General features: G+C 39.7%; 1 protein-coding gene across 5 annotated transcripts in view; it reads left to right on the top strand.

The window, feature by feature from the left end:
* The first annotated feature begins 410 nt into the window (after nucleotides 1–410).
* Nucleotides 411–24,383, top strand: part of SENP6 (SUMO specific peptidase 6) — a 75,264-nt gene continuing 51,291 nt past the window's right edge. For 2 of the 5 annotated variants that reach the window (XM_033054702.2, XM_033054700.2), the window contains exons 1-2: nucleotides 422–611; nucleotides 19,145–19,238. In XM_033054702.2, coding sequence (XP_032910593.1) covers nucleotides 560–611; nucleotides 19,145–19,238 — 146 coding nt within the window. In that variant the 5' untranslated portion in view covers nucleotides 422–559. Of the gene's footprint in view, nucleotides 612–1,120; nucleotides 1,173–19,144; nucleotides 19,239–24,383 lie in introns of those variants that run through there. The other 3 variants (XM_042779105.1, XM_042779104.1, XM_033054701.2) reach the window with 3 other exon arrangements.

Genomic DNA, 24,383 nt, shown 5'->3' with positions numbered 1-24,383 from the left:
CGCTCCGCCATGGACTCCCGCACTCCTCTAACTCCATTCATTTTATCCGAGCCAGCTCCTCGTCTCCCGAAAGCCGCTGCCTCCAGGCTGATGGAGGAGGGAGCGGGAGAGCCCGAGGTACTACGGGGCGCAACGCTGCTGCGGCCATTTTATCGTCCCGGGGCCGGGAGCGCCGGCGGCCCCCGCGGCGGGCGAGCCGCAGGTCGGGCAGGACAGCGCCGTTCCCGGAGCGGAGGGGCGGCGCTCCTGCCCTCGCCCTTCCGCGCTACCGGGGCCGCGTGCGGCGGAGTCCCGGCCCGGCCCGGCTGCAGCCGCTCGGGGGTGCCGGCGGCGGGCGCGCTGAGGGAGGAGCGGGCGAGCTGCCGCCGCTTCCTCCTGCGTGGGGGCCGGAAGGCAGCGCGGCCCGGCAGCGGGAGAGGGCCGGGCCTCGGCGGTAGTGCTGCCGTTGCGGGTCAGCCACCCAGCCTTCCGCAGTGGGGGCGGGCAGGCCGGGGGAAGGGCCGGGCCCCGCCGCCGCGCTGGGCGATGGAGTGAGGGAGCGCTGCGCGGCAGCGGGAAGATGGCCGGTGGCGCCGGCGGCGGCGGTTGCAGAGACAGCTTGTTTCTGGAAGGTGCGTGCAGGGCTGCGAGCAGGGAAATGTGGCCCGCGAGCCGCGTTTGCCTTCTGGCGAGCAGCAAAGGGGCACGGCACAAACTGGGGAATGGGGGAGGCGGGCGTGTGAGTTCATATGGGGTGGGGGGTGGGGGTTATGGGTCCCCTTTGGGTGCGACGACAATGAGAGGTGGCTTCGTGGTGGGGGAAGGGTGGCTGCCGTGGTTAGGTCTGGTGAAAAGAGACCTGCTTTTAAGGGAGGGTTTAGTGAAGGCGATTTGGTTCATTTTTCTTTTTTCCTTCTTTCTTTCTTTGACTGTTTGGAGACGTTGGGAGTGCGGTGTTGCTTTCCTTTGTCGGGGCAGCGCCGAGAGCAGCCCGGGTGGTGCAGCGGCAGGACTGAGCCGTGGCGCGGCGGGCGCCGGGGCTGGGGGCGCCGGGCAGGGTTAGCGCTGGGTGAGAGGGGAGGCCGGGGCTGCGCTGCCCTGCCCTCACTCCGCTCCCAGGCCCCGGCCTAGACGTATTCTTTGGCCCCACCATAAAATGAGTCTTCGTCAGCTCCTAAAAGGCTCCTGTAAAGGTTTGGGACTGAGTTGGGGAGAGGGCTAATGCTTAAAATTGTGATACGAAGGGGATGATGAACCTTAGTACCTGCATTTGAAAGAAACCTTTTGCGTTTGTAAACCCCCTGACTTTTTTTTGTTTGTTTGTTTTTTCTTAATACGCTCTTAGTGTCTTGAGGGTTTTGGGTTTTGTTGGTTTTTTTTATTTTTTTTGTCACTACAAAGCCTTTAATTATAATGCAAAAAGCCTCCTGAATTCAGAATATTTTTAACTGTTAGGTTTTTACAATTTCATTGATACATCAAAAAATTTACTACTCTAGTCTTGCAAAATTGCTAGAAGCACATGTCCTGATGGCATAGACCAGTAGTCTGGTAAATTCTGCCAAATTATCATGATGATAACAAAGAAAAATTAATGAAATTAAGTACTCCTCATAAGCAGAGTTTTTCAAGTCAGGAATAAGTTTAGCATTGGAGATTTGCAGTACCTGTATTGCACAGAACATAGCCTCTTGCTGATTTTCTCTTGCTGCAGGATGTCGGATATTGGCTTTTTATTACAAGATGTTCTGGAATAGATGTACTGTATGAGCAAAATACTGCTTGTTGTTTTGAATAATTAATCTGGAATTGTAATGTTCAGAAACTCTGGTTAATAACAGCTGCCATGTTACCTCCCTTCTGCCTTTAAAGGATTTGGTGGTGAAATGCAGTCACTCCATTTTTTTCCTGAAGTCTCCACAGACGATAGTGAGGTTTGTGCAGAGCAGACAACTAAAAGTGTCAAAGTGATGACTAGTCACTGTCTTCTATGTCTTTGAGTACTTACTTGCTGGCTGGACAGGTGGCTTAGAGAAGATGGATTTCATATGCAGTATCCACACATTTTGCTTACAAATTCTCTTTCCAACAGCAGGAGCAACACAACACTGGATAGCATCTCCATTTGAAGCTTCAGTGTTCCACGATGGGTGAACTGAGTTGTCAGCTGGTTTTGTGTTTCCCCATTGTTTGGGGACACATTCTTTTTAGGACTGATGATTTGATAGAAACCCTAAGAGTGCAGCCACATGTGAAGAAAATCTAGTGTAGATGGTGGTGACAAAAAATTTATGAGGGTGGCCCAAGTCCAAATGGGACAGTCATACTTGGGCAGATTTAGTAAGAGCTGGTAAAATCTGTACTGATTTGAAGCAGAGGGAAAAGGTTTTCAGATGTTATTTGATAGGTACTTATTAGAGATATTTATAGAAAAAGTACGGGCATAGAATATCTATAAATACGTGAGTTTTTTGGTAATCCACAGTCTGGAAAGGTAGCATATTAGATCAACCTAATGATATTAGAAGCACCATTATCCAAAGGCTAGACAAGCAGGAGAGTGAAACAGGTATAATGGAGACACAAAAGGGGATGAAAGTGTGCAGAGTAGGAAATACGGCAACTTCTGTTGCTGGATGATGGTTATTAATACATGAGCCTAGAGCTATAGCTGTAGCATACTCTGAGTGTGTACATTTCATGGAGTCCTTTGAAGGCTGTGTAAAGAATAACCAAAAATTGTTTACTTAATGTTTTTAGAAGTGTTGTCTCAAAGACTGGCAAATGGAAGGGGCAGGAGTCCTCTGTCCATCCCTGCCTTAAATGTGCACAATAGAAGAAGTCTGGGCAAAATGGATGTTAGCACTGTCACCAGTTAAACTCAGTCTAAGGGACACAGTACTGGTTAAATACGTACCTTCATATATGTGTGTGTTTGCATACATGTACGCAGACATTTTGGGTGTTATCCTGCTTATGTTGACTATCAGTTAGACTTAAGATTAATATACAGTTAAGTGAAACTTAACTTGTCAGTATCACAGTTTTTCAGAGTTTTGGTTTTGATTCCACATGTCCGATGTGATACTGCTTTTCTTTCATTTGGTATAACAGATGCTACTGTGAAGAAATATGTCTGTCATTCTACTGTGAAAGTACTTCCCCTTAATATTTTTATTATTTTATTCACCAGTAAAAACAAAATGGAATGGTATTCCTTGAATGATTGATTTGTTGCCTTTCTGGTTATACCATTCTTAAACATAATGATTCACACCAGTACATGTTTTTTGTCCAGTTCTGTGTATCTGGTGTGCATAATTTTTTATGCTGTATTGTATATTGTTTAATGGAAATGTGAAAAAGATCCCTAGGACTATAATGGACTCTTTTTAAAGCGGCGTTTGTTACCATTCTGAAGTAGTGGTAACAGTTACTTACATATATGTGTATATACAGGGCCTGCATAATTTCTTCACCTGAAGTGTCAAGACTGTTAGAAGTGTGGAAAAGTACCCTGTTTTTCTTATTTAGTCTAGATGCAAGTGAAATCAGTAAAACTGTTCTGAATTTGCTTTTTTATAGGGGTATTTCAAAGTTATGGGCTGAATATGCAGAACATACTAACAAAGTATTTCTCTTACATGGGAATTCTTTCCTGATGTGGAGGAGGAGAAGTTTAGTGATTAGAAATTTGTGTCTGCAGCAGTTCCTATGCTTTTACTTGATAGTCATATTTAAAATATAAAGAATGATACACAAATTAATTTGGACTTAAGGTGGGAGGTATGTTAAATGTGGGAATGGAGAGTACTGTTGATCATTACCTTGGAGAAAAATTGTGGAAACTCTTTGTTTTCTGCTTCCTTCACTATCACTGAATTGCAAGGAAATTGCAATTTCTCTTTTCCAACATGAAATTTAAAGTTTACCTATGTTTATGCAGTAGATAACAGATGAACTTTAAAATATTTTTCAGAAGAAGGGGGAAGTGTATTATTCTTTCCTATTTTCTTATTTCAGTCTCCTGGTGATTACAGTAGTGATGCTGAGAACCAGTATTGAATTTTCTTTTTGAGGATCTCCTTTCTAAGGGATGTTGCCAGTCCCTAGCTTCAGAGCTGTTGAGATATTTCAGTGCAGTCTTGGCAGGAATTCGCTCAATTTTCATTCCTATTTCTTGGTTACAGGTTTCTTAATAACAGTAAAGAAAACTGTGGTCTACCTTTTAGCAGCAGTAGTATAAACTTCACAGTTGTCTGCCAGAGGATTCCAGAAGACTGCTTTGTTCTTCTTTCAGTTCACTTGTAAAGAATTGTCTTCACCCAAGCAGGGGTTGTAGACTTAGGTAAGGGAGATGAGATTCTGGGGTGGTACAGAAACATGCAGCTTTTGTGTGTTAGTGTAGAGTTACAGACCTGCCTTTTGAAGTAGTGGTCAGTTCCTCCTCTCTTTTTTGGTTTCTGTTTTTAATCATACTGAGAAATATCTGACTGGAATAGTACAAATTAGGAGGGTAGTGTGGAGTTCATATTCAGGTAGAACACTTGAAACATTTTTGCCTGCCAGACTTTTCTACCTGCAAGACTCTTCTCTTTATTTTTCACTTAACAGTGAAATTTAATTTTTAATTGTTGAAATAGTCTCCAGTCAGTCTCTGGTGCTTTGTTTGTGGTCTAATGGAGATTGTGATTAGCTTGAAAATGTGGGGAAGAGTTGTTTCAGGTATCATTGGTCTTCTGTATCTATCTGAACTCCTGCTTTATCCTGTGGAATTCTTCTCTGGTTTGCATCTGTCCCATCAATGTCCAGAGAGGTTCTGTTTCCTCTGTTCTTCTTGAGAGGTTTGTTTTGTTTTTTTAATGAGAAAGTGTGAAGTTGGTGACTTCCATGGCTTGTTTATATATCTCAGTCCCTTGACTCATTCAGAATTTTTTTCCAGCACTGCACATGTATCTTCTAAGACTTGAAGAATGTTGAGCTGTCCTGTCCAGTGGTTTTGAGAATAGGAAACCTTCTGACTTGACTAACAGGCTATTTTCTATGAATGAAACTCACTTGTTGAGAAATATTTCTCGACAAAGTCAAATTGAAAATATTTTTATACAGGCCAGACTAACTTGTGTGATAGGTGGCATGAAATACTAAGAAAGGGTGCTTCTTAAAGTATGTAGAAAGATACTAAAAATAAATCTAATTTAGCTATTACTGCTCTGTAACATGTTGCAATATGCTTGGGAGCACATTCTAAGGTAAAAGGCTGTGCTCCAACCCTCTACCACAGATCACGACCTTAATTTTGAGACAGGACTCCAGGAGCCCAGGCTTCTCTTGAGCTTTCTGAAACGTAAAGGATCTGTGCGCGGTTTTCTGGTTTTCATTGTGGAGGCATTTATTGTTTGGTAGTTTTTCCTAAGTAACTACTGCTCTATTAAATTTTCTCAAAGTGGGACATAGAAGCTTCTGGCATAAGAGTAACTGTCTTGTTTGGAATGCCTCATCCACTAACTTCTGGCTCTTGGATTTGGTAGTAAAGCACTACTCTTTCCTTAGAAAAAGTACCAAATTTCTAGTAGTTTTAGTGGCAAAAAAACAGTTAAATGAGAGTGTTCCTAAAAAAAGATCCTTACACTCTTATTTATGTAAGTATATATAAAAAGGAATAGTAATAACAAAAGTAGTAACATTAATATGTGGTTGGATAGCAAACATTAAACCAACAGTTAGCAGATATCATGCTTGCACAGAAATGAGCCTGTTTAGATATTTCAGTCTTTTCCTTCTTGTTTTATGTACAAGGATAAAACAAAATAGATTATTTATTTTAATGGTTTCAACAGCAACTTTGGCTTTTATTACTGTTGTTTCTAGAAGACTGTACATGGATTTTGGTGCAGTATCAGACTTTACCTAGTCTGTAGTTTTAGCTTTGTCTTGCAATTGAGGAACATCAAGGTGTTTGTGTTGTAGCAGATCCTATAATGTGAGACTTAACCGTCAAACTTGCCACTTTCAAATATTGCTTTGTAAGAATATGAAAGATTTTTTGAGTGACCTCATAATTTTGCCTCCTTCTTTCCCATTAATCACATATTTCCAACCCCCCTGCCATAGTCAGGGACACTTTACAGTAGACCAGATTGCTCAAGGCCCCATCTAACCTGGCCTTGAACATTTCCAGAATTGGTGCATCCGCAACCCTCTTGGACAGCGTTTGCAAGTGCCTTGCCACCCTCAGTGTCATTGGCTAGTGCTTTGTTACAAGTGACAAATGTAGTAGCATAACTTCTACTTTTCCAAAACTTAAACCCTTTTATTTGCAGAAGTGTAAAGGTCTAATGGGTAAAAATGTAGAAATTCCATGAAACTTACTCACTCCATTAAGCAGAGAAGTCAAAATTAGTGTCCCTGATGTAAAGGTTTCAGTGTTGCCTGAGCATGGTTCAGTTTGCTGCTCACTGGTGTTAGTTCCTTCAGTGACTGGAGCAGTCAGGGCTCAGGGCAGCGAGAGAGCTTGGGGCACAGGACAGCATATGCCTTCATCTGTGTGTGATACAAAGAAAGGAGTGGAAGAGTGTGCAGGATAGCTCAAGATGCTGCAGTAGGCTGAGAAACCAAATTAAAATGGAGCTGTTGTGGTGTAGGATTCTGTAGACATACCAGAAACAAAACTGGGTTTGGGAGAAAAGGACAAATGTAATTCTCCTTAACTTGACTGTTCTAAAAGACGTTTGCATTGGGGGTGAGGGGAGCACATTAAGTTCCTTTCTTTTGGCCCATGTTTTGGCACTTGGTTTCAGTTTGGAGGTTTTTTTGAGGTAGCAATATTTTTACATAGGTTTAAATCTGTCTAATTCTCTATACTTACCTTCTATGAAGAAAATTAAACCATTAGTAAAATATTACTGTTCTTACTAAATAGAATTAAATTTGTTGGCAGCTTTATCTTGCACATTTAGTTTTTAAAACGTGTTTCTGACTTCCCGTTTCTGTGTTCAGCAGCCTAGCATGTCTAATATTTTCAGGTTAAGCTGACCTTAGGCTGTAATTAAGTCAAAATTGGTGTCTGAATGTCATGTTAGTGGGTGCGACTCCATTTTGGAAGCAGAGCTGCATGTACTCTCCACCAGCCTGGAGACTTAACTACTTTCTTGCCAAAGAGATTTAACTTGCTCTGTTCTGTCTTGCCAGATTGGCACTTTGCCAGACTTCTGTTGAATTTGCTCATTGAAGGGTAACTGGTAGATGCAGGGCAATGGCTCGGATAGAGGAGAGCATACAGCCTCTCTACATGTGAGAAGAATTTCACATGTGGGCACATTTCCTGTTCCATCTCTGCCTGGTGATCTGTTAAGTCAGGCTAAGGTGTAATACACAGCTTAAACTTTGTAATAGGTGTTTTAGTGTAAGAGCAGCTTTATTCTGCCCAAGGAAACACAATTATTTTAAATAGCAGGTTATCTTCTGTGAAGAACAAGGTTATGGTGAAGACTGGAGACTGGAAATTAACGGGCTGTGGTTATTTCTTCCCAGGTTGGTCAGCAGGCCTTTAAAAAGTTTTTGTTAACAGACAAAGCCTGTAAGCACTGCATGTGTGTTCCAGTAATTTCTATGAAAGAAGAATTTGGAGTGAAAGACTTTGGGGTATCTTTCTCTGAGTGATTATAGATAAAGATAAGTGATGATTCAATACTCTGTATTAAACCCTCATGGCTTTTTGTTTGTTTTCAGACCATAAGAGCTCTAGCAAAATTTCCCTGCTCATATCTCCCTGAGATTTTGTTTGTGTGTTTATTTTTATTGTAGACTTGCCACAACAGTGTTATAGGAATGAAAAATACCAATAATACACTGCTGATGTGGTAAAACATATTACTATATGACATGATTAATAATGTGTAATCTTAGAAATGTCTGTAAGAAACAGTTGCAAAATATTTATTTTATGAGTATGTTTTTATTCAGTGTCATACAATTGTTTCATTTGTACTAAAATTCATTCTACTGATGTATTTTTATTAATGTCATAGGATATAATGTTGTATTTGTTTGACATGTCCAATTTTTATGGCTCATTTAGCAAAATATGAATATCCTGCTGATGACAGAATTTAATACAACAGTCTAACAGAAAGATTATTCCAGAGCCCATTAGATGAGAATTTGAACTATGCAGTAGATGTTGGGTTTCATATTTATAATTGTCTTTGTAATTTCTGAGGCTCACTTCTAAAAACATTTAGTAGAGTTTGCTGTAATTTTATTTCTACCAAGGCTTACTGCTTAGGAGACAATTTAAGGATCTTTTACAGTTTGGAGTGAACTTTTCAAAAGTGAACTTCAGGAGCATTCTGGCCCAGGTTATGATTGCATATAACTGGCCCTGGGACAGTAAAACTTCAATGGAAATTTAAAAGTTCTGCCATAAGGCAAATATGTTATAGCTGAATCTTTCCTTGATAAATACCACAAAAAACTGTCTGTCATTGATAAAGTGAAAATGTCTTGTAGCAAAGCTTATGTTATATGGAAGAGGCACTGCTCATTAGGTGAAAGATTCTGTGCCCTGTGATAGAAAGAACTTACAGGCCAAGGTGAGCAGCAGTTTAATGTTTGGATGGAAGCAGCTGAAACTTGTTGCACGATGGTCACTTAACAAGTCTGATGTTTTGCTTTAACTGTCTTTTGAGTGCTGTTTAGTACTTTTTAATTTTTGTTGCTTGTATGAGTAATTACTGAGAAAACATTTGTTTTTCATGGAATGTTAAATAATTTTTTAGCTTTTTAAAAAATAAAGCCTGCTTAGTGGATGTTAGTATACTGTGACATAGCAGTTGTCAGTGTTCCTTAAACTCATTGCTGTTAGGTCTTCAGAAGGTTGGTACTACCATTACAAAGATTTCGGTGCTCTTAATGCATTGCTGTAGTTGCATTAAGAGCACTTTGCTGTGCTGATGATAGCTGATTGAAAAGGATGTTAAAGTACAGTAATTTCATTATTATAAGCCGCACCATTTTGACTAAAATTTTGGTCCAAACCCAAAGTGTGACTTATAATCAAGTGCGGCTTATATACGGACAAAGAACAAAAAGTTGCTGTTTTAGTTTGGAGGACAGGTGTCTGCTGAGAAAGGCAGGAGCTTCTCTTTGAAATGGAGAATGTAAACCCCCTCCAAATTATTATAATTTTGAAATCAAGGGGCTTTCAGGCAAAAATATGGGAATTAGGAATAACAGTTCTTTTCTAGGGAAATTAGAATAGAAATACAGTACTACAAAGAAACAAACTCCAAACCCTGACAAAGTCAGAGTACAGCCTGACACCCCGTCAGGCAGGGTGTTGGTAGCAGTCCCATTAAATGGTGGCTGCATCCTCCTGCAGTGACAGATGTGGCTCAGTTGGAGCAGTGCTCCTGTAGAAGGTGCAGTTTCCCTCCGGAGGTCCAGTGGTTATGTGGAGAAATCCAGTTTTCCTCTGGAGTCCAGTGGAGAAAGGGGCTCCCATAGTGTCCCAAACCCTGTTTTAATCTTGGTAAGAAATGTTGGGCTCTCCCCCCTGGCTGGAGCAACTTCCAATGGGATGCAGTAATTTTATCAGTCACACAGTGGGACTCAATGGGCCATGAGCAGAAAATGACTCGCTGAAGGAAGGATGGGTTGTGAAAAGATAAAGAACAATGCCCCGCCTGGTTTCAATGGATGGCCCATTAGCAGGATATCTGCCGTGGAGATAAGGATCACTGCCCCCACCCTCAACAGATGGTGATAGAATAGATACCTTTTATCACACTCTGTATTGTAATGTGCGGCTTATAATCAGGTGCGGCTTATATATGGACAAAGAACAAAAAGTTGCTGGCACCCGGAAGTATAAACTTATACTCAGTACGGCTTATAATCGTGAAATTACTGTATATAGTGTGTCTAGTCTGAGCAGAAAGCTGTTGCCTATACTTGTGTTGCATTTCTCTGATTATTTTTTTTAAGAGTCGCAGTGTACACAGATCTTACCTGTCTGTGGATTTACAGAGCCATAGCGAGAGGCTGTGTGTGTGGCCATACTGTATGGACACACAAGGAATTGTACCTGCAGTTGACAGCACTGCCGGGTGCTGCTCAGAAGGACAGAGTGCTGCCACTCTCAGAGACAGTGTACTCAGCTGTGCTGCAGTCAACACTGCCACTTCACTGCCTTCATGGCAGGTTGGCTGAGGGAACTGAATTGATAGGAAGCTAATCCTCGTGGTGGGGAGAAGTGTTGATGGAGCTAGTCTATTCCTTTTCAGCCATATCAGAAATCCAGCTCAGCTGACTGCTGCCTTGTATGGGTATGAAAGCTTGCCAGTGTCTCTAAGAATCGGAGAAAACTCCAGGTATTTAGTCTTTGCAGAAAGGCAAATGCAAATATTTTTCTTGCCACGTAGTTTAACTAACTCTTTCATCATCCTTTCCCTAGTCAAGTTTTTTCTGAAATGTGCTTTTTTCATGTCACCAAGTTTTTGAGGTTTTTTAATTGAGGTTGTTGAGCATTGTCTTTATATGCTTTCTTTGCTGTCCATTTCATGTGAATTTTGAATAATTGACAACATCAAAGGGTGTCTTGCTCTTTTTTTCTGCTTTAATTGCATTGTAGAGTTTCTTCTTAAGGAAGAAACACTTCTTGTGGAAATGCTGAGGGCTAGGATGGATGGGGCTCTGAGCAATCTGGTCTAGTTGAATGTTTCCCCCCCCCCCCCCCACTCGTGGCAGCAGGGCTGGAAATACATGATCTTTAAGGTCCCTTCCAACTGAAACCATTCTGAGTCTATTATTCTTCTGTCCTGCATATGCAAGTTAAAGTCTTGCAGAGATTGTGGAACCTTTCTAGACTTTTAATTTCTGTGTGTTTTTATAAAGGGGATAGTGTCTATCTGACATCATCTGTGAAACTTTACGGAATAAAACCAGAAGAATTAAATAGTACAAATTCTTTTTTTTCTTCTTCCTCTTGATATGTAGATACAGTGCTTTATTTCAACCTGATACTCCAATTACTGGAGCAAATGTGGAAACGTTCTTGAAGTGTCAGTTGTCTAATTTCCAGGTAGTTTGGTTAGGTTATTAATCTTACTCTGTCTCTAACTGCCTTTCAGCACTTTCTAAAAATAGATCACTGTGTGTTTAGTGCTGCTGTATTCTCAGTTGCACAAGCTCAGACTTTATATGAAGATGGATCCCATGGTGCATAGTGAAGTGTGCAAATCACATGCATGATATACTGTATGGTTTCCTGCTGTGTTTTGCTCATCTTCTAAAACTATTCCAGTATTCAGAATTTGAGATCATATGTGATTAATGTCATATACTGATTTGCCACAGAAATTGTATTCTGGAATTCATGTTCAACTGTCATTTTCCTTGAAATGACTTGTTAGCTTTATATATTTTTTCACATTTTGAGAGTGAATTGGCAGCTCAGAAATTGTTCTTAGGCTAACCTCACCTTTTATCCTCTTATTTTTATCTATAAAATAGGAAGATACCTCTCTTTGACTTACCTTTCCTATAAAAGCAACAAAACTTTCTTCCTAATTTTTGGTGTATCTCCAGTCTAGCAGTAGAGGTCTTAGGTGAGTAAATAACTCATAATGCTAGAGATTAAAAAAAAATTACATTTTTGTTTCTCCTTTTTTTCCCCTGTTTATTGTTGGTTTCTGCTTTTGATGTTACTCAAATTATTTTGCTTGTGTGGAAAATTTGAGTGGGAGTCAGACTTACTCAGAGAGGGAAAAGAAGAAAAGTGTCTGAGGTACTCCTTTTTGGAAGTTTTTGTGATGGGGGGTGCAGTTGCTTTAGGGGTTGCTTTGTACCTATGAATAGTCACTGGTTTTACTTGACAACTGGTTGGATTCAGATGGATTGGAACATCCTGTTCAAGCCAGACCCAGTTAGAGCAGGTTGCTCAGGGGTTTGTCCAGTCTCCGTTGCCTCTCAGGTCAGTGTGGTCCGCTCTTGAGCACACACATGCTAAAGAATAAGTTCTCTCTTTTGCAGACTAGCCTGTAGCTCACCAGATCATCCTTGTTGCCCTTCTTAAAGGGCAATGATGTTTTTCCAGTCTTTGGGTACAAGTGGCTTAAGTGTTCCTTAATCACATCTTCCTTGACAAGGGATAGTACTGTGTTCCCACAGATTCTGCTGATAGAGTTAAAGAACTGTGAGGACTTAATGAAATCTGGGATGACAAAAAAAAAATATACAATTCTTTTTTTTTTTTTTTCATATCTTTTGTCACTAGGTTTCTGTCCCATTGAGCAGAAAATGAAGGTGAAGAACTGTTCGTTGTCCATTGTGTGGTTATCACTGCTGTCTTACCAGAAAAACTTTCAAAGGCGTCACAAAGAAAATGTTTTACATACTTCAAAGCTCTATCCTTTTATCCTCCTCTGTTACTGCTCGTTAATACTTTAAAAATGTTAAGCAGTTCAGCTAATGATTAAACTTACACAGTTCCATGTTCTTCAGTCCTGTCATCAGTGCAATATCCTGCAATGTAAGCAGCCCAATGTGCATTCAAGCCCTGAAAAAAACCCAGTCATTTGCCAGAATATGCTGATGATTCCCATCTTTGAAGTACAGAACTTTCATAAATGCTTTTGCTTTTCAGGAGCATGAACACTTTTGTCCAGGAATGAATGCTCTGTATTTATTGGTTTTCTGTGGACATCAAGTTCTTGGAAGGGTGTGGGTGTTTTTGTTAGCCAGCTGAGAAATTGAATTCCTTTCACGTGCATGGAATGTCTGTGCTTGATATCCATTTTACTCTCTGCTTCACGTAATATCTCAGCTGCTATCAGGTTATGATTACTGCCTGTTACTGGAGGTGCTTTTGACTGTTTTTTTCTGCCTCTGCAGCTAATTTAGGGAGTGGAAAGTTAAAGCATCTTTTAAGAACTAGATCTTTAAATCTATACCTATAAATGTAGATTAGGCTACAATTCCTTGGAAATCTCCTTGGTATCCGTAGTACTTACAATAGTTTCAATTTCTGGATGGACCTTACCTCTGCTGTGCTGTCACAGCTGCACTGTGTTAGTGTGGTTGAACAGGAGGGAACTGATATGGTTGAAAAATAACTTTTCCCCTCCCCTGCTGCTCAAGGGGTTCTTTTCAGAGTTGGCTTCCTTCCCCAGCTCTTCTATCAGTGCTGACACACGCAGGATGCAGGACAGGAGCAAGAATCTGCAAGAATCTTGGGAAGGGTGAGGGGCGTTTAAAACTGTTCATGTAGTGCTGCTTCAGAATGTGAAAATGCAACCTCACTGTGGTTACTCAGTTTATATAGTAGAGCTGATGGTATCAAAGCTGGAAGATAAAAAGCTGTTTTGCATAGAAGCTTGTCTGGAAGAATAATGAAGAAATGGGGAAAGTAAACCAAAAAGTATTTCTGTGTCAGAGTTTTATGAGTACTTGTATCCTCTTAACAATATATCTGATGACTCTAAATGAGAGATTAGCAAGCTTAGAAGCATTCTTTTTCGTTTATTTAAATATGAGTCTGGATGAAGGCAATGATTCTGGGTACATTTAAATTAATTTACATTTTCTGTGTGAGCACTGCAGTATCTGATAAGTTGGTTGTAGTTGTGATGGTGTAAGCATTTGTAAGATGAGGCTTGCAGTGTTTCTTTACCAGCAGCTGGGGAAAAAGAATGTAAACTTCAAGGCTTTCTGAAAAAGCATCTGGGTCCTGAACCAAACCTTTGTTTGATCTAGATTGTGTATTTAGGAGGGTTCTTGTACACACAGAAATAGATGAGATCTCAGCACATGAAAGACTTACAAAAGTTTCTATGTGTGCGATAGAAACCTTGAAGTCTCTGCTATTGTGTTCTGGGGGGTGGTATGGAGTTATTCTGGCAAACTAGTGATACATGGAAAGATTACTTTCCTAGAAAAGTTGATCTTTGTATGTGTGGACAGTAAGTGCATCTGGCTTCTTTGGTGAGTTGATCTTAGAGAATCATAAAATGGTTAGGTGTGAAAGTGATCTTAAAGAACATCTAGTTCCAACACCCTTGCTCTGGACAGGGATACCATTCACTAGATCAGGTTGCTCAGGGCCCCATCCAGCCTGGTCTTCCAGGGGTGGGGGCTCTCTGGGCAATCTGTTCCAGTGCCTCACCACCCTCACAGTGAAGTATTTTTTTGTAACGCATCTAATCCAAACCTGCTCTCTTTTAGTTGAAACCATTGCCCCTCGTCCTGTTACTGTTTGTCCATATAAAAATTCCTCTCCTTTTTATAAGACATTTCATGTACTGCAAGACTGCAGTAAGGTCTTTTTGAAGTCTTCTCTTCTTCATGCTGAACAATTGCAGCTCTCTCAGCCTGTCTTTGTAGGAGAGATGCTCTCACGCTCTGGTCATCTTTGTGGTCCTCCTCTGGACCCACTCCAACAGATGCATGTCTTTCTTGTGTTGAGGACTCAGCTCAGAGCAGGACCTAGCACTCCAGCTGGAGTCTCACAGGGGCAAAGTAGAGGCGCAGCATCACCTCCCTCGACTTACTGGCTGCTCAGCTTTTTAGGTAGCCCAGGATACAATTGGCCTTCTGGGCTACCAGTGAGCGCTCTTGGCTCATATCCAGCTTTTCTTCCATGGGAATGCCCAAGTATTTTCCAGAGGGCTTATCTCAGTGACTTCTTCTCCCACTCTGTACTCTTGTCTGGGATTGCCCCAAATCAGGTGCAGCACCTTGCTCTTGGGCTTGTTGAATTTCAAGGGAAAGCCCACTTCTCAAGTTTATCCAGGTCCCCCCGTGGATGGCATCACATCCTTCCACTGTGTCAGCTGCACCACTCAGCTTGGTGTCATCTACCAAATTGCTGAGGATGCCCTTGATCTCAGCATGTCATTGATGAAGACATGGGAGAACACCAGTCTCAAGAGTCAGGAGAGGCCTGAGGAACACCACTCATCACTAGTTTACCTCTTGGACATTGGCTGTAGTTCGCTGACTGCATCCATCCAGCCAGTTCCCAACCCACTAAATAGTCCATCCATCTCTTTCCAGTTTGGAGATACAGACATCATGTGGAACCAAATTAAAGGCCTTATAGAAGTGGAAGTAGATGGTGTCTGTCAGTCTTCCCTTGCTGACCATTGCTGTCATTCCATCAAAGAAGGCCACCAGATTGGTCAGGCATAATTTGCCCTTCCTTAAGCTATGCTGACTGCCTTCGGTCACCTTCTTGTCTTGTATGTGACTTAGCCTGTCTTCTAGGAGGATCTGCTCCAAGATGTTCCCACACACAGAGGTAAGGCCCTCTGATCCCCTGCATCTCCCCACTGCTACCAAAATCTTGCCACACAAACCCAATACCGCATCACATACAAAACAGTAAAGCAATAGGGATGTTTTTCTAGTGAGTTTTAGTATGGATTAGTATGGAATGATTTGCCTTAGAGCATGAGGTACGAGACATGCAGAAAACAAGCCTTCAAAAATGATGTCTTTTGCTGGACACTAACACGTTACCAAATACTGTATATATCACTTCTCATTTAGTGTTTTAGGCAGAATTTTAAAGGATTCTTTTTTGTTGCAACTGCAAAATTTTGCTCTTATTTCATGGATATTCACTATGAACTTTTTTCCCTTCCATTTAGGAATAGTGCTTAGTGACACTGTTGAATGACAGTAACTCCTGCTGTAGGAGTTTACAAAACAGTGTCCACACACAAAAAAAATAGTGAAATGTCAGCTACACGTGTGTAACTTATCTGGGAACTTACTTGGGCTCTAAATTGGTATCTCCTTTGGTGTAAGAGCACCAAAGGAAATTAGTAGTGGGAGGAAAGATGAGAGTGAAATCTGCTGCATGCTGCCTGTCTTGGACAGAGGTACAGTGACGACTTTCTCTTGACACAACACCTTAGGGCTAGCTTTGCTTTTTTGAATATTTTCACCTCTGGGTATGGATGTGCCTTGCTGATTAAAGAGACCTGAAATAGTGCACAAAGTGAAAATTGCATCATAGGGGTTCCAAATTTAAATCTTAGTACAAAAGAGTCAGCAGCTTAACCTGTGTAACAGATTACTTGTTATCCCCTTAAAAAAATAAAAAAAACCCATATGGAATCAGATACCAAGTGGCTGTTCTGATCAAGTAACTCAGGTGAACACTGGCTTACATGATGGTATACTTCTAGATTTACATTTTTGTTCGGACCAAGAGTGCTAGAGAGAGTGAAAATTGATTCAGAATTGAATGAGCAGAAGTGGGATGACATTTTCCATAGATGACTACACTGATCAGTAGCAGTGGATGAACTGTCCAATACAGAAATGCTTAATTAAAAAAGAGTTACAGAAAATACTGAGAAACTTTTTGAAAAAGAAAGAAAAGATGCAGCTGGAATGTAAAATACTTGTAGCCACTTGGGAGTTATTTAAAGATATAGGAGGCTTACAGTATGCATGCTATTTGTTTAAGTAGATTTCAAAAGGCTCCCCAAATGGTGGCCTGGCTAAACAGCAGAGTAAGATATAATATCTGAAATAAAATGTCATAGTTCTTGAATTAGATCTTTTGTCTCAGTAATGAAAATAGAGAGTAATAAAAAAGGTGGTGGATTTAACCTGTAATTATAATGAGGTGGGGAAAAAATTGATCAGTAACTCCCAACTGGCATAAAAACTATTGTTAAGTGTTTCTTCAAACTCAGCAGGAAAGTTTGAGGAGTGTCTGGAGGATCAACCCAGACAACCCAGTTGTAAAAGGTGGCTTTGGAGTATATAAGGTCATAGCCGAATAATGGAATCGCTTGCACTCGCTTTGGCAACAGTTAGAGAGCTCTTCATGCCAGAATGTTTCTTAATAAGGAATGTGACAGCGTGTACGACTCAAAATGAAGCATCAGTGGAAGAAATTGCAGTACATTGAGCAAACTGTGAACAAGGCAGCATGATCAAATGGCATTCATCCAAGTGTTGTAAGAGGAACTGGGGGATAAAGGAGCTAATGACTGCAGTGTGTTGCTTGCGGTTAGCATCATATTTCTGCTACAGGTAAGGAGGGTAGCTAGCATATCATCAGCAGTTTAAAAAGGCAGTGGAGGTATTTGAGGAAATCTACATCAGTGAGCTTTGTGATCATGCGACCTGAATTCATGGAAGTTATAATGGAGACCAGAATTGATTTCATTGTTCCCTCTGTAAAGTAATTTATCGAAGGCTTTGGGAGAGGCTAAATTACTCTGAATAAAATGGAAAATTTAGTAAGAAACAATTGGGAAGAGTTAGAAAGAGAGGGCAGAAAAGGTTTGTTTTGTTAATAGGAGTATCCAATTGAATTATGCAAGGATCTATAACATTGGTGCACAGTTATAAGAAAAAGGGTATGTTAACTAGATGACCAAGTTTGTAGATATTTAGATTATACCTGGGTTAGTATAATGGCTAGCTATTTAAAGAAAGTTGTAAATGCTCAGGTTTTGAGTTATGTGGGTTGAAATCACATGAAATTCTGTGTAACTAAATGTCAAGCAATCTAAATGAATGAAAAGTTTTTAAAAAAGCATTTTTGTAGGTAACAATTGACTCTAAAGTACTTCTTAACCAATAATGAGTGAAAGATGGAATTATCTAGTATCTAAAGATCAATGCAGTTCTCCTTAGCAGTGAAAATAGCAATCCAGTATAAAGATTTACTGGGAAAGGAACAAAGAACAGAAACAACATTCTGCTTCTGTAGAAATTCATGGGATGTATGCATCTTGAATATTCCTCCTAGTGTGTGTATCCTCATCTCAGAAGGGGTACAGTACACTGGAAGAGGTTCAAAGAGATGATAGCATCAAGAGGAATTTAAAGACATGAAACAGCTTTCATGGGAGGAAGAATTAAGCTGACTCAGTTTTTTTCTTGTTCTGTCTGGGAAAGGAAGATCATGAAAGAACACAGGATTCTGTGCAATCATGAGGGAATAGGGGAGGGTTACTTATTACTGTCTTCCAGAGTACATGGACTGGTGAGGTAGAGTACAAAGAGCAAAAGGTGCCAGATTGAATTAGAATCAACAAAAGGAGATATTCCTGTAATTAAGTTGAGGTACTTTCTGCTGCAGGATGCAGTTGATTCTATAAAGCAGGCTTGATTAAAAAGCAAGCAGGGAGAATAAAAAGGTAGGAAAAGCTGTTAAACACAGAAATGTGTGTTTAACATATTCACTGATGGCTCGGGAAACCTGCAGTAGATGCAAGTAGTTGGAAGCAGGGGTTGAATATGCAATGAATATTTCTGTGTGCATTGTTTATACTTTACCCCAGACATATGTTGTTGATTGTGATTTTCTTACTTTTCTATCATGGTATAACAGTTCCATTCATTATTTCTAAATGCGTTTCCAACAATGTAAAGGAAAATGTAGTAAGAAAAAACACACTTAAGCCAAAATCAAAGCAGCTGTGTAGGTTGTCATACAGATTTTGTGTGAGACAGCTCTTAATTGCACTATTTAGGGCCCAGTGGGAACAGTGCTTTAATGAGTGCCGTCTCCATGCTCTGGAACACTTTCACTTAAGAATACTCCATGCCATGATGTAATATTAAAAGCTCCATGAGGGTGGGTATTGTAGGGAGATCTGAAATATTGTGTAGTATGACAAAGTTTTTACTTACTTGATGCTAACACTGAAATTTCAGTTTGCATCATATGTTAATTCAGGTCAGTGTCAGATGTTGAATTTAAAATCCGGCATATTATGTTGGAATTGTCGTGGAACAGTTTAGAATTGTTGGTTTTATATGGAAAAATTCAATGTATGTTTACTTGTTAGTCATGTAAATAATACATTTTAAGGCTTTCTGTGTGTGGCATATAATTAATATCAGAGAAACTACCCTTAAAACAGCTGAAAACAGTTATTACACTACCTCAGGTTATTATTTTTAATAGCTTGCTAACTTACTGGTAGTAACATGTTGACAGATACTTTATTTATTTAAGGAGCTAATAATCACCACTGTACTGATGGACTTACTAATCAAATAATAGTTAAACATTGTCATCAACAAAGTAAATACTGGGTGAAAATACACGCATCTGGTTTCCTCCTCTAGTTTGTGTTGATTAATAACTCAACTTGAAATCAAGACTTACCTTAACTTGTTCTCATTTCAGCTTTGGATAGATCACAGTCCAAGAGAGATGGAGGTTTTAAAAGTAATTGGAGCTTTGATCATGCAGAAGAAAGTGAAGGAGATGCAGAGAAAGAGTAAGGATGCTTTTATCTAGGCTGTTGGAAGTATAAATGTGTATTTATAATTAAATACTTATTTTTTGTAGTTTATGGATAAGAAACGGTATATAATATCTTAAACTTTCAGTGATTAAGAAAAATTATTTCAAATAAGTAATTATTTTAAATAGTATTGCCAAATAGCAGTTCATTATAATGTTCGTTTTATTGTGAAGATGGGGCTTGCAACACAGGGCACAGTACATTTCACAAGAGCTGCATTGTCTTTGGAGCTTTTGTGTAAGTCTAAGGAACACAGACAAGCAGTATGTGGACATGTGGAATAAAGAAATTGATAGATAGAGTATCCAACCAGTTTCAGCTTTTCCTTCCTTTAATGTTGATGCTACTCAGTACTTGACAGTTACAGTTGAAGTACTTCAGTAGCTTTAGGCCTTCATCAAGTTAAACCGAGCTTAAAGAGTCTAGGTTTTTATTTTGTGTTTATTTCACTGAATAGAATTAAGGCTGGTTTTTTTGCCTTGGAATTTAATAATTTACTTGGTATGTTTGGATTTTGGCTAAAACTTAAGTCCTGTATGTATAGTTTGAATGCATACCTTGTCCTTGTGACATTTTATTGTTACTAATATGTTTCCTTGATATTAATGTATTTATTTCCAAAATGACTAATGAATTGCTAACAGAACAGGTGTCATGCACAATGAATTCACATCAGTTTATTTGTTGCTCATAGATATTCGGAGAGTAGGACTTGCAAATTGAAAAGGTATGCTGTGATTCTCTAGTAAGTCACTGAATCCTGCAATTAAGTACAAAAATAATTCATGTATGAACTTGTATCATCTATTATTCTGCCAAATACTATGCATTGGAAGGTAGGTAGGAAAGTAGACATAAACATACAGGCTGCAGCAGCAGGCTATGGTGTAATCTTAATAAAACATTAGGAAATGTGAAGTTTTAGTAATTAAAAAATGAGTGCAGGAGTTCATTAAAGTGTGAGGTAAGCATTAAGAGCTTTTGTCAAAACAGAAATGTGTTGGAAGTTAAGAGCACTTTTTAAAGGGTTCACAAACTAAGAGCGCTTTGTAAAATGAAGGTCATGTTGTTCCTTAGCAACTTTACGTCCATTCATAGTGCACACAAGTATGTTTTAAGTATAAGGGCAGTACATACCATACAGTTACTATTTCCATTTTAGTTGCCTTCAGAAATAAGTCACATTTGAAAACATAGCAGCTTTTTTTTTCTATTAGTAATTTACTGCTATTTTATATCAGTCTGGAGCTGATGTTGACTTAAGAACACAGAATGAAAAATGTATAGAGTAACGATGCAAAAAAAAAAGTTAGAAAAATTATTATTAAATATAATCTTTATGTAATTGTATCTGATTTTAAGATTTTATGTCTGGGTGATTTTTCATTCCTTTAAAATATTCTATATTCTCTACAATAAGCAGTTTTCCCATAACTAGAATTGAATTTTGATTGCCTACTTAGATCATTTTTGATTTGCTTTTATATCTGTGAATTATGCAGAATCTTATTCTGAACTATAGATAGAAGAGTAGTTGAAAATTGATTTAAACCAGAGATCTTGTCTTTATTTACGCATTCTCTGATACCATTTGAGGCAATTTCTTACTCCCTCCAAACAGCCACATGTTTTAAGCTGCCCACGTACTTACTTTTGGTAACACCTGGGTTTGTTTATCTTAAAGACATAACAAGCTTTTAGCATTTTGATTTGTGTTTTTTGCTTTTCTGATGCATTTTTATTTCATATAGCAAAACATTGGCAGAAGGGAATTTTTAGAAAACAAATAACAGTACAGTCATTTCACAATTACAAGCCACGCTGACTATAAGCCGCATCTCTGGGTGTTGGCAAACATTTTGTTCTTTGTCCATACACAAGCCGCACCCAATTATAAGCCGCTGTGTCGTTTGCAGCGAGGACCCGCGTGCAACAAAGTTGCCAAATAGTAACAGAATCGCGGGATGGCGGGGTTTACTGGCTCGGCTCAGGCTGTGCAGGCTCGGCCCGCTTGGGGCTGCTGACGGGGCCGGGTGGCTCAGCTCGGCGCTGCCGCTCGGCGGGGCCGTCTGCCGCCGCCGCTGGGCTCGCTCGCCCTGGCCCAGCGCTGCGCTGTGGTGGCAGGGGGGGCACGAAGCCCGCCGGCACCCGTCGCGGTGGTGGGAGGTGGGGATGGAGCCCGCTGGCACCCACGGCAGTGGCGGCAGGAGGGGAAGGAGCCTGCCCACCTCTCCCCGAGCCGCGGGGCCAGCAGGAGGGAGCCCCCCGCCCCCCCCCGCGCTGCCTGCACGGAGCTGGCTCCACCTGCCGCGCAACAGAGCAACCAATTTGTAGCAGTCACGTAAAGCCAGGTTTTACTGGCAGGTGCTCGACTCGGCACCTCAGTTTACACTTCTGGGGTTGAAAATGTCAGAAAATTGTTCACATATTGGCCGCTCCTGAGTGTAAGCCGCATTTCCGGTGTGGGAGCAAAATTTTCGTCAAAACGGTGCAGCTTGTGTTCGTGAAATTACTGTAAATACTCCTTCTTTTTTTTTTTCTAAATTTCCTTTACCCTTAGCAAAACATTTCAAAGATTAACAGCTTTAATTCATATAATTTTTGCAGCATAAAGCTTTGTATCTCTCTCAGTATTTTGAGTGTATTGTGCAGTAAGTAGTTATCTGCTGATACTGACTACAATGTTTGACTCTTACATGGTTTCTTTGTGGAGGGAGCTGTGAGTCTGAAGCAAGTAGCTGGATGCATCTCATGCTGGTTGTGGAGGCACTGGTGTTACAGTACCTGATTTTATCACAGCTTTTTACCCTCTTAATGGCAGACACACAATAGGTTTGTTTTGAACTAGCCCAAGAATAACATCTCAGCACTTAAAGGAGTGGCTGTATTCTTGTATTACCGCATAAGATCTGTGCTAATGATGTTGGTCAGCACTGGATGCCTGCTTGGATGATGTTTTCTTCACTGAGATGAACACAAAGTATGTGTTAATGACCTTCTACCGCAGCAATTTTTAGAATAGGTAGATTATTTTAAAAGAAGGATGTCATTTAACTTACTTGGGAGGTAGGTGAGGTGAGTCATAATGGTTAAGATATCAAATAATGAACACAACAAGACTAAAACATATTTGTAAACTAAAGAAAGTTTGGAAAAATAATGATCACCCAACACTATATAAATTTATTCAACTGATGCTAGAGTTGATACTCAGCATGGAACAAGATTTACAGAAATTAAGAATGATAATTAACAAGTATCTTACCCAAAAGGAAATGCCTACAGATAATACTCAGTCCACTTGAAAGAGTAGAACATTTCTGATGTTCTAAAAAATTTGGTCTACTCAAAATAGTAGCAAGTGGTGTGAGGCTTTCCTTGCTTTGTAGTTGGAGATCCCATAAGAGATCTACTGTTATGCAGAACAGTAGGAAAAAAGCCAGCTGAGCGTACTGAAACCTGTGTAGTCCTCCACAGTTAAATGGTGGAAATTATCTTGTGTAGTGGAAGATATGAAAGGATGGCAGACTTGAGCAAACATGACTATAATAACATATTCAAGTGATTCCTGAAATTAGCACCTTATAAGCTACTTTCTGGTGTTCCAGATGATTCTCCTGAAGTGTCTTGGATAATTTATATTTACTTCCTTTGTTAATATCTGTGTAAATATTTTTGAAATATATCAGTATGCTCCACAGTGTTTCTCTAAATTGATGGGCCCAGATTTCTCTTGGCTGTCATACTGTTTTCTTAATAGTCTAGACTTCTGCTTTCCACTGAGATAACAGTAGAACCTTATCAGAAACAAGGAATACAAATAAATGAGTCCAGTTTATTTGTACTACAGTGTCTTTACTTAACTACAATTTTCTTTCAAAAAGCTTTATTTTTTGCCCCTTCCATTTAGGGGAATAAACTCCTTTTTTCCATGTATTGACAAATGGAAAAGCACTGTACTGTAATACATATTTACACAGAGCTTTTTTTCACTGCTTATAAAATTTGTATTACTTTGTCAAAAAACCCTCCCATAGGTTGGCAGTTGATAGAAATGTGCTTGCAATTTATTAGAATGTAACCTCAATGGTCAGCAGAGGTTTAAAGTTTGGGTTGCTTGTAGGTAGTAGTGAAAACACAGCCTGTTAATCTCAGCTGTCTAACTGTTGTATAGTTCTTAGTGTTTTAAAACATCAAACAAATGGCAAGTGATTAGAGGTAAGTAAACAGAAATTTTTGTTTTCTTGTTCACAACCTAAATTTGAATGTGTAATTATGAACTCCCCTTAAGAACTCTGTTTAGGTAAATTGCTTCTATTTTTTTCCTTAATATTAGTAAAGCCTTAACATTGATTTGGTTTAAAATTTTAAGCAATGTACTGAAAAGTTAGAAATTATGTTCCAATGTGAAAATAACCAGGAAACCCATGGTTCCCCTGTTAAAAATGATAGTGTGGAGAAATCCTCCCAGCAAGACAACTGAGGTTTCATTTAAGTGAGATGTTAAATATGTTACTGACTGGTATGTTGGGGGAGTGGTATAGTGTTTATTTTGGGTTAGTTTTGGTTTTTTCCTGCCTGTATAAATTGCATCATTGAAGCAGGCAACGGGAAGCATGTGATACATGAGTAAATAGACATTGCTTGGTTGCTATGTATTCTGCTCTCTGAAAAAACAGCCTTTCTGGTTCTGATGAATGTGCTTTGCATTCCTCAAGATCTAAAAGTATTGGTTCATTTAAAACTTCTAATTTGCTAATATTGCTCTAGTTATGCTGTGTGATAAGAGTTACCCTGCTTCATTTTGATTTAAGCCTTGGCTCATTGTTTTGGTCATTTGCAATGTGTTAATCTTCTCTTACCTCCCCCCTCAATTGCCTTTTGTTAAAATGGTTGTAGTATTGAAACACGTTGAAATCCTGAAAGTCTCACCGCAGTACAAAGGTGTTTTGAAAATAGTCATAATTTTTGTATGAAATGAAGCTAAAGAACAAAAACATTTCTAGAGGTGAAACGATCTGGATAAGGCAGCACCATAGGCATATGCCAGAGCTGCAGGTGCTGTAGGTTGCTGCTCATGTCTATGCTGCAGGTTTTTGTTTATTTTTTAGGATGTGG

This window comes from Catharus ustulatus, chromosome 3, assembly GCF_009819885.2.
Source record: "Catharus ustulatus isolate bCatUst1 chromosome 3, bCatUst1.pri.v2, whole genome shotgun sequence".
Classification (NCBI taxonomy): Eukaryota; Metazoa; Chordata; class Aves; order Passeriformes; family Turdidae; genus Catharus; species Catharus ustulatus.
This window is presented reverse-complemented; position numbering and strand designations above follow the sequence as displayed.